This window comes from Silene latifolia, chromosome 11 (assembly GCF_048544455.1).
Source record: "Silene latifolia isolate original U9 population chromosome 11, ASM4854445v1, whole genome shotgun sequence".
Classification (NCBI taxonomy): domain Eukaryota; kingdom Viridiplantae; phylum Streptophyta; class Magnoliopsida; order Caryophyllales; family Caryophyllaceae; genus Silene; species Silene latifolia.
In genome coordinates this window covers 42,505,422-42,518,474 of record NC_133536.1, presented here as the reverse complement: position 1 = coordinate 42,518,474, position 13,053 = coordinate 42,505,422, and the positions used below count along the sequence as shown (strand labels likewise).

Sequence of the window (13,053 nt, the reverse complement as noted above, 5' to 3'; positions counted from 1 at the left end):
GGACCGGGTCCGTCACTTCAGAAGTCCTAGAACACAAACGGTCTCTGGCATCCAACCTGAAAAGGACTCACCAGACCTGTGGCACCCTACCTGATAAGGGTTCACCTAATCAACAATTCTAGTACACAAATGGTCTCTGTCCCACAAGACCTATGACGTCTTTCATCCATTTAGCCCTGGACCGGGCTTGCTCAATGACACACCCCAAGCTAGGAGTTCCATGTCTTACAGTGTAAGACTTCAAGTCTTGGCCTGATGAATCTCTGTGTCTAGCCCAAGTCAAACATTGGGCTCTGATACCACTTGTTGTGTGGAAGCGTGAATATCCCCGTGTTGGGCCTATGCTGCACCGGTGTCCACTGTCCATAATAGTACAATATTGTCCGCTTTGGGCCAAGCCCTCACAGATTTACTCTGGACTTCTTCCCAAAAGGTCTCGCACTATTATATTTTATGAACTCTTATAAAGATGATCTTTTATCTTTATTCTACCGACGTGGGACAAGGTTTGCACCCAGTGGTGGAGCTAGGGGGGCTAGCAGGGGCGGTCGCCCCCCCTGGCGGATGAAATTTTCGAAGTTTTTAGTTAAATTTTTCGAATTTTTTCGGGGGTGCCTTATAAAATTAGTCATTCGCCCTCCCCTAAAATTTTTCGCCCCCCTGAGTTCAAATCCTGGCTCCGCCACTGTTTGCACCCTAACAATATTAACCATCTTTTTAAGGTATGACAGGCTCGAAGTCTAAGGGGCGTGACTTTAGCTCATACGGTCCTTCGTTTTTAATTTCTTTAGTTATAAAGTTGTTAAAGTTGATTCATGCGTAATGTTCTCTAAAACCTTACTTGATGGTGACTCCACAACTTCACCATGTTGATTGGCAATATAGTGAAATTTATGCTTGAAGGCCGTGAATTTTATAATTGTAACATAAACTTTAGCTTTATATACGTAGTTTATAATGGATAGAAAATCTAAAATAATTTTATATGCTTGGAATTTTTCCTTTTTTATATCGGCCTTTAATAAATATCAATTCCAAATAATTTACTCCCTCCGTCTTAGTTACTCCCTCCGTCACGGTCAATTGCTGTCCCTTGGTTTTGGCAGAAAAACTAAGGAAAGAGGAATGAACCAATTACTAAATGACAAGTGGAACAAATTGAGTGTCAATGTTCAAATTGCTTATCAAATTCATTCTTAAAATAGAAAGGACAACTCACTGAGACACCCTAATATGGAAAAGGACAACAAATAACCGGGACAGAGAAAATATTTGTTTATTTTTATTAAAATACCTCTCCTAATGATAAACAAATGACTAAAACGGAAAGAGTATAAATAAAGAGATATAAAAGTTACGACTCTGTCCTTGATGGTATTATTTCCTTTTCATTATGCAAGTTTTTGCAACTTATGGATGCTGGTCATGCTAGTAATACACACAAACAAAGTTCTACTTGGACTAAAATTGTACTCTCTCACATTCAAACCAAAGATAACACTTGTTTATTGGCACTATTCTTAGTCATAAGGAATTTTTAATATTATTTTTATCTATAAGATAAAATATAATGATGCGAGATCTTGTTTGATTTATTGTCATGAATGCTATAAGAATATCAAACTTTTATAATTTTTAATAATGTGTAACTAAAGATATTCACGTTGTAAAACGTAGTTCGACAAGTGTGATAAAGCAACTGTTATCTTTGTCTGGATGAGAGGGAGTATAAATTTCCTTCAATTTCACGTGTTACATAATATAATAAACAAAATGACATTACATTTACATTTTCCATTGAATGTAAAACTCAGGGGCGAAGCCACCTAGTAGCAAGGGGTGCGGTCGCTACCCCAAACTTAGAAAAATTGGTTTAGAATACGGATTTTTGCTACCCCAAATCCCTTATCTATAAAAGCTGAAGCCAATAAAGTCTACTATTGGTCCATGATTTTTAAAGATTTTAAAAAAAAAAAAATTAAGGTAGGACCCCCATGTTCATCCTACACATTTAATTACCCTCTCTCCTATATTTCACTTGATTTGCTTTTCTTTATTTCACTTGATTTGCTTTTCTTTTTCTCCTTTTCAAATTACTGAGTTTACGATATTTTTATTTTAGTTTTAACTTTTTTGATAATTACATATTATACATATATATTTTCCTAAAATGTTAGGAATACATCTTAATTAAAACAATTAAAAAAAATTACAAAATGAATAAAATTACTACAAATTATTTGTGCTAGTTTTCTTTTTGATAGGTACCCAAATAACATTCCTATACAAAAAAAAAATGCAAGTCTCGATAAGAATTAAAGCACGTTCATATATTTATAATTCATAATGTTAAGAAATATACAAAATTTAGCAAAATTTAAAGAAGATTCATATAATTATAATGTTAAAAAAATACACATGGTAAAGATTTTAATGATTATAAAAAAGTACCAGCACTAATTTTTTTATTTTTAAAAAAACCACAAGTCTTACAAAACATTATTATGAGACAAAAACATTTATTTAGTAATCAGGCATCAACAATATCATATTTACAATTTCAATACCGTCATTTAAATTTAACATTTGAATAAGGAAGCTCAATTCATTATATGTGGTTACAATAATAAATTAGAGGCCCGATTAAATTCAATACCGTCTCTATGAACAATATATATTATTACGACATTGAACACTTAATATCTGTTGTTACGAACCGTGCATTTTTTTGCACGGGAGTAAGACTAGTATTGCTAAATAGCTGATAAGTAAATGTTATCTTATTAAGTGTACAATAGATATTATGGTTCAATGATAAAGACTTTGGTTTCCAACCTAATGCCCAAACATTAAATCCTAGCTTCACCACTGATACTAAAACTTACATGGTCAATCACCCTTTAATTTACGTAATTAACATGGCGACTAGGGAGTATAATGTAGTACTCGTACGAGTTATATATTCATACATATATATCACATTACTTAACATTAATTAACCATAGTCAAAGGAGGACCATTACTAACGAAGGGTCTCGGACTCGAAATCGGGTGCTCCGAAACGACATCGTTCAAATACCCATTGATCTCCTTAACAAACCTGTCCATTGCCAAAGGAGGCAAGTACATTGGCACCAAAATCCCTCTTTCACCCTTATTATTTTTAGAAGCCAGATAAAAACTCCCATACCCAGGCGTAGGACCACCCAACCACGCCCTCGCAGGTCCACCTTGTACAGGTGGACCCCACCCAAAATCAAAGAGGTCGAGATTAAGTCGGCTGACGTCCGACACAGAGAACGTGTGAGCCCTGGTGTAACGCGGCCTACCATTAACAACCATAAAGTCAGCCAAAGACCTCATGTACTCTTCGTCGACGTTGTTTTTTACGGATTTAACGAGCTCCAAGGCATACGCAATCCCATTAGCGGCAATATTGCCCGCGGTGGAGATGACATGCGGGGTAGCAATGACATTGCCGTAGTAGCCTGCTGGGAGGGGTGGATTCTTGAATTTATGGCGGGCATTGACGTAGATTCGAGCACGGACCTCGTCATCTGGGTGGAGCTGCAACGCGATTGTGCGGCTCCGCCATATGACGGCTGTGAGGAGTTCGAATGTTGAGGAAGATTTTAGGTGTGCTGGGAGGAAACGTCGTAGGGCAGATATCTCGGTTGGACCTGCACAATATTACGTTCGTTATTTTTTGTAGATAAAAATGGGAAAATGTGTAGACCAGTTACCAGTACGTGCAATCAAGCATGGCTATTTTATGTCATGGGTTGACCTCGGAAAAAGTCAACATCAATTAGGTAATAACGATACGGAGAAAAAAAATCCTCCGGTGAAAAATGAAAGGAAAATGAAATGTTGCCAATTGTTATTATCTCATTATTTTCTATTAGAATATTGTCCATATATGTTAGAATTAAAATCATATAAATATGCAATAACCCCGTTAACTGGCCTGAATTTTCACGTTTGAAAACAAAAAAATCTCGGAAAATATTCGACTTAAAAAAAAATTCAGGTAAAAAGAGAGTATACTTTAACACACAAGCGAGTTTATTTCTGGACTCCTATAATTTATGTGTAGTTTCTTAACAATTTATTGGAACTTTATAGTATATAATGAAAAAATGATATGGACTCTACCCTTACCAAAGAAGAAGGGCTTATAAATTAAGTCGTCACCGAGTGGGATATCAGGGATTTGCTCATACTCCCGGTGAACACAAGTAACCTGAGGTGGTTTTCGTGCGCTAATAAGTTCGCGTTTCCAGACCGGATAGACTGATAAGGATTGAGCTCCACGGGCAAGCTCCCCCACTGCATTCAAAAATTGGGCTAGCCCTGTCCCATCTGCCATCGCATGGTTTATTCTATGCGCTAATATGAATCCTCCGCATTTGAGTCTAGTTACCTACATTTTTACGACAGTTAGTTAATATAATTTTAAACATTACTCCTAGTTAAAATAAGATATTCAATTATTGATTGGATTCCAATAATCAGTTTAAATTTTCAGTTTACCTAGGAGATCAGCAGGTGTACCAATTGAGAAATTAACATCTTATCTATATTAATACAAAAGACAATACTCAATCCTCAGCGCGCCACGTCATTAATGCAGGTTTTTTTTTTTGGAAATTCATGTTATGGTGGGACCCGTGAGTGTGCAATGTATTTATTTCTTCAGATTTCCGTCTTTTCAAACATGCGATAAATTCCGTCTTACAACAAATTCTATGAAATAATATTATGAAAAAATTCTATGAATTAATATTATGAAATAATTTTATACATTCCGTGTAAATAAAATTAATAACATATAGGCAGAATGAATTACAAATGCGAGTAAATGAAATTGTATTACATAATTTTTAAAACAAAATTACATAATTTCAAGAAGGAATAACATTTATATACGGGATCGAACATAAAACGCAAATGAATTACATACATATGTTAAAGTTGATTATATTAGATTATATTTCTTTTATCCGGATGTAAAGCTTTTTGTGTATGCTATTTACAAGAGTAGATTACGTTATTTCCTTATAAACCGGTATATGTGAACACGTGTTTGTAACAAATTTAAACATAAATTATGTAGATCGTAGATTTAGACCAAGTAGATAAGTACAATAGAAATACAAAAACAAATATACATCCAAAAACATTAATACTGGCCAAAACACATACCCGTACAATTTAGCACGGGTTTAAAACTAGTTAGTAATTAGAATAACTTCACAAGTCACAACCTATTCCTCTACCTGTATGCTTTTGAGCGAACCTGCTCCCCAACTTGCGTTTGTTATTTTTCTCTCTCTTTAATAATTATTATGTGAGACGGTCTTACACGGTAATGCAGGTTATTATGTAAAAAGACAACTTATTTATTAGTTTGAAATGGATAACCTTTTTTCCATATAAATAATCGGTCTCACAATATGAGGTCGCATATCATTTTACTTTATAATTTGTGTTTTTTAATATAGGAGAACTCATCAATGTCACTCACTACGCTTGTTTGTGTTGGGTAAACTACGTGCATAATTTTTACTTGTTCCATATGAATGAATTGTCAAATTTCAATTTCTAACTGATAACAACCTGTACATGTAGAAGTGTGCTAAACATTCTCCATCACTGACAGATGGATATGTGTACGTAGGCTGCAGCCCGACCATAAATTAGAAAATAATAAAATTTCATTTCATTATTATATAAATTCTAAAAGACGTTCGTTCAGTCCCCCGTTTTGACTCTTTGCTATTATGATAGATTGATAGGATTATTTGTCAAGAAACCATCTCAACCAAAAGCTTAAGCTGATGGTTGAAGTTCCTTGATTCGTTTTATATTCTAACATTATTCGACATTGTATATTCGACATGTATATTATTACATGTTTAACAAAATGTTATTATGGAATAAGGTAAATGATATTGAGTTTCACTATTATCCTCTCACATGTAATATGTAGATTATACAAAGTAATAAAGAGAGAAATATAACGTATGTGTGAGATGGTGGTACATACGTACTGGAATTTAATCCAACTAGGTATTCGGATAACATTATTGATGTCGCTTGTCAAAAATAAATGAAATGTCAAAACTAAAAGATGACAAGATTATATACGAGTACCTGAATAAGAATCAATGGGGAGTTAAGAATGCCATCATAGCCAGGATAATCATGAAGAAGCTCCTCCATGCAGGGAACCGGTGGATGAAGTTGTTCCTCGCTAAATTCGTCAAGGCTAACATCAGCGTCAGCCTCAGTAAACATGATTCCTTCTCCCGTACACTCCACCACCAACTTCTTCCCCGCCTTTTCACGTAGCCGTCCTGCCAAAGGGTAGAATGGTACCAAGGCTTTGCTAACGGCCTCCTTTATAACCTTAACAGGGTCCTCTCCTAGCATGCTTGGGGAGGACCTATAGAATTGGATCCCGGGCACGTGTATCCACAACCCTGCTTGATCGTCAATGTCTGATAATTCCTTGAACTCGTAGGGTGTAGGTTCAGCCGGAGTTATAAACTCCGGCTGTTGCCTAGTCACCTTAAATACTAAGGATGTTTGGCTGCCAAAAACATTTGCCATTGCTATGAACTTTTATACTATGGTTGCTACTAGATAGGTAAATGAAGTTTGAGCTAGGTTTTAGAAATTAAGCAGTTGCGGAATTCAATTCCAATTCAAATGCTTGATGTAAATGATGATGTTTGTGGGTAGTTGTAATACGTAAGAGAGGTATATTTATAGGTAGATTACTTGATTTTTGGTGGTCAAGTATTCAAAGTATTGGAGAAAAGGTCAGAAACTTTTTGATGCATTCAAAGTATTGGAGAAAAGGTCGGAAGAAGCGTGATTAAATTTTACTGTGCTAGCTCAATCTGGGCGACACAATTGACCTAGTAAACCTGCAGGCCATTTTTTTTTATATCCTAAACATGCAATACCTTCTCTAATTTTTAGAATCTTGACATTTATTTTTTTACCCAAATGTAACAAGGTTATAAACCAAAGTTTCACCCATAAGTATTATTGTTATTTTATACATAAAAATATTTATGTCCAAAATAAAAATGCACTCCGTGACAATTCCTTGAAATAATAGTTCTAAATAAACTGGCAAAATTTTCAATTTCAAAGAATTAGGGACACTATATTCGTACCAAAAAAATAGATTGTCATCAACCAAGTTTTTATAAAAAAATATAAAAAATATAAGGTAATTTGGGAAAAAACAAAAGAAAGTAACTACGGTCTATGGTAACATGACTTTTTTTTTACCGGAATAATCACGTTCGTAGTCTACCGGAAAATGAAAATGCAAAGTGATGTGTGCCTTTTATATGCATTTATTCTAATACTTTGCACGCATTTCTATGCATATTGGGTAGCGTTTAGCTACTATTCTCCCATGAATTGGCTACTTTGGGTTGTTTTGTAATCTTTGCAGGTTGCAGATCCAAGTATTAGCGAATGAGCCAAAACCAGCCTTTGGAGCTGCGTTTTGATGTTGGTAAGAAGTAAGCTCGGAAATTTATACCTCGGTATGCGTGAAGACGCCGATAGGAGAGTTGGAGTGACGTCTGGTGCAGGTGGAATTGGTGTTTTAGTCGATCGACTGACTTCTGTAGTCGATCGACTGAGTTTGCTTTGACGAAACCTGGAATTGGTGTTTTAGTCGATCGACTGACTTCTGTAGTCGATCGACTGAGATGGCTTTGGCGAAGACTCAAGTTGATGTTTTAGTTGATCGACTAAGATTGTCAGTCGATCGACTGGTATCTGTTTTGGCTGAAATTTTGCTCTCCTTATTTCGGCCCATTTAGCTTATATTGTTATTTCTTTTAGACTCTTAGTATTTAAGAGATGGTTGTAAACGATTTATAGGTTACGTTTTTACAGACTGAAAACATTCCTACGTTGTTTTTCTCTCAACTTTTAGATCTGGAATTTGGTAATCTTTCTCCTTTACTCTCTGAATTTCGGTAATCGATTCTCTTCCATTCTTCCCTTAGTTCTCTTACTTTATTTCTTTTCCTTCTCTTTTTTTATTGCTTTTTTTATGTTTAATTACTCTCTTCATCTTTGCATCATGCTTAATTCGATTATCATCGTTATTATTGTTATTTTCGTTAATCCAATTATGCATAGCTAAATCCCCTTGCTAGGATTTAGGGGGGTCATGGTTATATGACGGTTTTAAATAGGTTATTAGATCTGGCATAATTATCGCGTCTGTGTTGTTAATTGTAGCAATTAATTGTGATTAATTGGTTAAGTGCACGTAATTGATTAGTTGATCCGATAAACTCCGACGTAAGATCAAAAGCCTGGTGAGAGTTAGACGTGCTACAAACAATAGAGTGCCCTAATAAGTTGCGAGAGCCCGTTAGAAGCATTCTAGGGCGAATAGCGATCCGAGAGGACCTTTTCATTACCCTGTAGACCGTTTTATGACTGGCCTTTGACCCTTGCCTTTACCGTTGTTTTCCATGGCGACCCGATGTCCTCACTCTTTCTCTTATTATTTTTAAACTTGTTTTCTACTCCTTATTTCTCTTTCCTTCAATACTTGTAGTTTAGCAATCAAAAATTAAACAACCCCGAATTTGTTACCTAGACAGATTTTAGTTATCAAGTAGAACACATTTTAGTCTCCCTGTGGATACGATCCCGACTTTCCTAGCTATATTAGTTAGAGATTAGTTAGAGACCAGTTGGTTATCATTGATAGGGTTGTGACAGCCGTGTCAAATTTGGTGTTGCCGGGGAGACGGTGAATTTCTTTTTGTTTATTTTAGTTTGTCTTTTTGTCTCAGGGAACTTCAGTTCCTTGAGACTGTTCTTATTATTTTCCTTTAGTGTTTGTTTATGCCCAGGTCTCACAGGTTCCAGCTCATTCTATTTGATCCCGAACCAGAAAAGACATTCTGTGCTAGACGAAACTTTTGGAAGAAAATCCATCAAGCCAAAGACTTGAGTACGCTTGAATCTGTCTACGCTGATTATACTGCAAAAAATCAGTCTTTTGAAGAGCATACTCCTACTTTTACTATTGCGAAGATTATGCCTAAATTAGCAAGTCATTCTGAGCCTACGGCCGATTCCATTCCCAAGGGGTTTACACTCCCTTCTGCCACTGCTGGTACTTTTGAAATCCACCCCTCTTACATTAATTTGGGGGAGCGGAATACTTTTCGGGGAGCTACTAATGAAGATCGCGGGAAGCATATGGAAATTTTTACTGACTACTGCTGCTCTATTCCGCTAGCTGCTGGTGTTACGCAAGAGAAAGTGAAAGAGGTTTTGTTTCCTTTTTCTTTAAGAGATGCTATGAGGAGTCTATTGATCCAATACGAAAGAGGGGGGGGGGGGGGGTGAATTGAGTATTAAAAACGATGCCCACTTTTTCGAAATATATGATGTAAAATTAAATATTTGATTTTATTGATTAAAATCAACTAATTAATTCACTAATAAGCGCAAAAACGAAATAACGAAAATAAAGAAAGAGAGACACACAGGATTTTTGAAGTGGTTCAGTTTCACAAGTCGAAACCTACGTCCACTATTCTCGATTAATAATTTTTAGTACCTTTCTACGGATTACAAAAATTATCAATCCACTCGTATAATCAACTATATGATTATAACTCAGATTGAGTATCGCTAAATACTCTAGATTGCTCTTACGTTAATAAGAAAAGTACAACGATAAATACTAATCTTACGTTATGCAAGTGAGTATAATATCTTTGTGTACTTAGTATCCTATAACGATTTCCTTTGAGTGATTGACAAATATGATGCGCAACTTTTGTATAAGCAATTTGTAAAATAAGAATTAAGGCTCGAATAATTTTTGCTTAAATATTTTTCTCTTGAAAGTGTAGATGTGTGTCACTTTTAATTGTTGAATGAAGAGAGGTATTTATAGTTGTAGGGAATTAGGGTTTTAGAATATTCTGGAAGGTGTGAAACCCTAAATGACTTGACGAACAAGTAGGAGGCTAGGGTTGGAGATTTTGGCCCCTAGGGTTTCGGTCCATTCGGCCTCCATAGCCCACAACAAATCGAGATAGAATTTTAGTTGAAACCCTAGGTTGCATGACGACATAAATATCGTGTTACAAACCATTAGTTTATTGAACTTAAATTCTTATTAAATAATTCCAATTATATAAATATTCTCTTATTCTTATAAAACATTAAAAATATATTTTCCAAAAATTAACGCATCATTTTTGTCTAGCAGTGAAGTTATGGCTATGAGGTCATAACTTCACTAACCTTTAAATCAAACAAAGTAAAACCATTACCGGATGACGACCTATACTATCTAATCTTCAGTAAATTTTCAGTAAACGAATCGTCTCTTCACAAGTCTCTCATCTTGAGTCTCGTGGTTGATTTCTGATCTTGATCTTGCTTGAATACAACGATCAAGTGTCTTCGAAGTTGTACCTCCTTGGTCCAAACTTCAAGCTTGCGTCATTGTAATTGTTCCTTTCTATATTAAGACTTGAGCACACAATTACACGCATATGTTTATAATATTAAGTCCACATACAAATCATTACTGTCATTATCAAAACAACTAATTAAGACTAAAGATCCAACAAATTTCCCCTTTTTGATGATGACAAGTCTCCTATGATTTGTTTCTAAGTCTAGTTCCCCCTCAACATAATACTTCCCAAATTAAAGAACAGTTGAGTGCAGAAACTAATAAACTTTTCAAAGTTATAACTATTGAACGCCTTGAGAGAATTAACTTGAGACGGTCGCAAATCATAAAAACAATTCCCCCTCTTGGCATCATTGAAAAGATGAGAACAAATATAAAACAACTAGAATAATATATTATGAGACAAGAATTAATCATGAAAAACATATTATATTAAACGCAATCTAGTTCTCAATTAGCATAATAATATTATAAACCTGCAATCACACAAAGAATAAAATGCGGAAATGAAAAAGCTAATATCCATAGGACTGGATTTTTATTGTGAGCAAAGGAATTAAAAAGATAATTCTAGGTTGGAAATTTGGATGGGTAGGGCGAGATGGTCACGGATAGTGGGGGCTCGGTGGTCGTGACCTAGGACGGGTCCGAAATTCCAAATCCTCGAGTCGCGCATGACAATGATCTAGGAGTGCAGCTTGAGCAGTCAATCGAGTATCGAAGTTACCAATCCTCAAAGTCATAGTTTTAACTGCTTCATATATCGTATGCATCTCAAACCTCATCTCCTTGCTAGATTGTAATAGCTCATCACCAAACTTAACCAAACTATCCAAACCTTCCCTCATATGAGTAGACTCGGAGTGTGTTCGCACGGCTGCCTTTAGAGCGGTGTCGACTTGCGTGTCCAATCGTGAAATCATGGTGTATACACGCGCCGGGCTAATACTACTCGGTCCACTATTATCAACTCTCCTTTCCTTTTTAATAAGATCAAACAATTCACATAATTTCTTGTCTTGCTCATTAATCCTTCCAAGAATAGAAGTAAAATTTGTTTCCATATTAGAATCCAACATCTCAAAACTCACATTGCTTTTTCCTCATTTTTCTCCTTTTTCTCCTTTTGTATCAAAACATAATTCCGGGCCATTAATAACAAGTTTCATATAAGATAAATAAAGATCGTTCATCTCATCACTTGTTATAACTCCATAACTATTCATCCCAATAACTCCTTTCTTCTCAAAAATTCGAGAGATCCAATTTCCATAAGGCAAACTTAAAGTAGAAGCTAAATCGTCCATCTTAGCCGTTACACTAGTTTGTATAATTTTATGAAACACAAGCATAGGTATACTAACCTTTTCTCCTTCAAGCCAAGCCTTCATAATAATCATCTCATGAACCCCAAATTTATCTCTACCTTCTTTTCGAGGAACAATGGTAGTCCAAAGAAAGTTAAAAAAGAACCTTAAAGATGGCGACAATTTAGTTGTTAAAATAGTCTGAGACGAAGTTGCATCTTGTTTGAAATACCATTTCACTACTAACCTGTCATCAGGTGACATACTTCCCCATTCTACGCTTGGATTAATTTCGATTCCTCCTCTAGGAACTCGAGCCAAGTCGCAGAAATCACCAGGTGAGACACGTATAGAAGTCTCATTAACCACAGCAAGTAAATTTTATTCCTTAAATTGAACAGTAGCATAAAATTGATATACCTCAATAGGAAAGACTGGACCACTTACAGCAACAATATTTTCCCATCCTTGATCTTTGAGAAAATTCCTGAAAAACCCAAGTGCTTTATATTACTTTAACCAATCAACCAAATATACTCGTCCTGCGTGAATGCGGTGTTGAGCAACTTGATTGATATTCCTTCGCTCTACTTGAGTTAATCGAAGATTATTCAGTCCATTGTTAGTGTAATCATCCATATGCTGTGCGTAAAGAACACGTGAAGAACCATCTTGAAGTATATAGTTCTCAGTTTTCGAACTTACCTCAATTTCCAAAACCAATTTTCCCTTACCCTTAACCAATTTTCGTCTCTTCTTTTGGTTGTCGGGTAGGTCGGCGGATCGGGGGCACCGAGGGGTCTCGGGCGGCGTGACGGAGCGGGTGATTCTCGCGGGTGATTGGGTTACCTTCTTTCTAACAACAACAGGTTTCTTGGATTGAAAACGGGTTGTAGGTTGATTTGCCATTATTAATCTTGAAGGTTTAGAAAAAAGTATTTAGGGAAAAGATGATTAAATTGATGAGAATTATGGAGGGGTTAAGAAGGTTTAAATAGTATTAAGGAGTTTGTGTTTTGGTAACAATAGAATTCTTAAGGATTAAAAATAATACCAATTTCCTTATTATTTTTTTTTTCCTTTTTTTTTTCGGTGCCATCTTTTTTTTTTTTTCGGTGCCCCTTTTTTTTTTCGGCACTTTCCTTTTTTTTTTCGTGTTTTTTTTTTCGGCACTTTCCTTTTTTTTTTTCGGCACTTTCCTTTTTTTGTTTTGTTTTGGTATTATCTCCTATATCTTATATGATAAGAATA

The 13,053-nt window shown here is 35.5% G+C and overlaps 1 protein-coding gene across 1 annotated transcript; it reads right to left on the bottom strand.

Annotated features, from left to right (window-relative positions):
• Window positions 1-2,839: 2,839 nt before the first annotated feature.
• Window positions 2,840-6,722, bottom strand: LOC141614819 (benzyl alcohol O-benzoyltransferase-like). Its single transcript, XM_074433548.1, has 3 exons — window positions 6,157-6,722; window positions 4,162-4,423; window positions 2,840-3,680 (listed from the first exon to the last, which is right to left on the bottom strand). The coding sequence occupies exons 1-3, from the start codon at window positions 6,613-6,615 to the stop codon at window positions 2,992-2,994; spliced, it is 1,410 nt and encodes a 469-aa protein (XP_074289649.1). The 5' UTR covers window positions 6,616-6,722; the 3' UTR covers window positions 2,840-2,991.
• Window positions 6,723-13,053: the final 6,331 nt, after the last annotated feature.

Bases quoted from the DNA above. Each gene is read 5' to 3' on its own strand.
- LOC141614819 (XM_074433548.1), bottom strand. From the start codon at position 6,615: ATGGCAAATGTTTTTGGCAGCCAAACATCCTTAGTATTTAAGGTGACT. The intron at 4,424-6,156 runs GTACTCGTATAT...GTAAAAATGTAG, and splicing joins CCCCATTGATTCTTATTCAG to GTAACTAGACTCAAATGCGG. The intron at 3,681-4,161 runs GTAAGGGTAGAG...AATATTGTGCAG, and splicing joins TTATAAGCCCTTCTTCTTTG to GTCCAACCGAGATATCTGCC.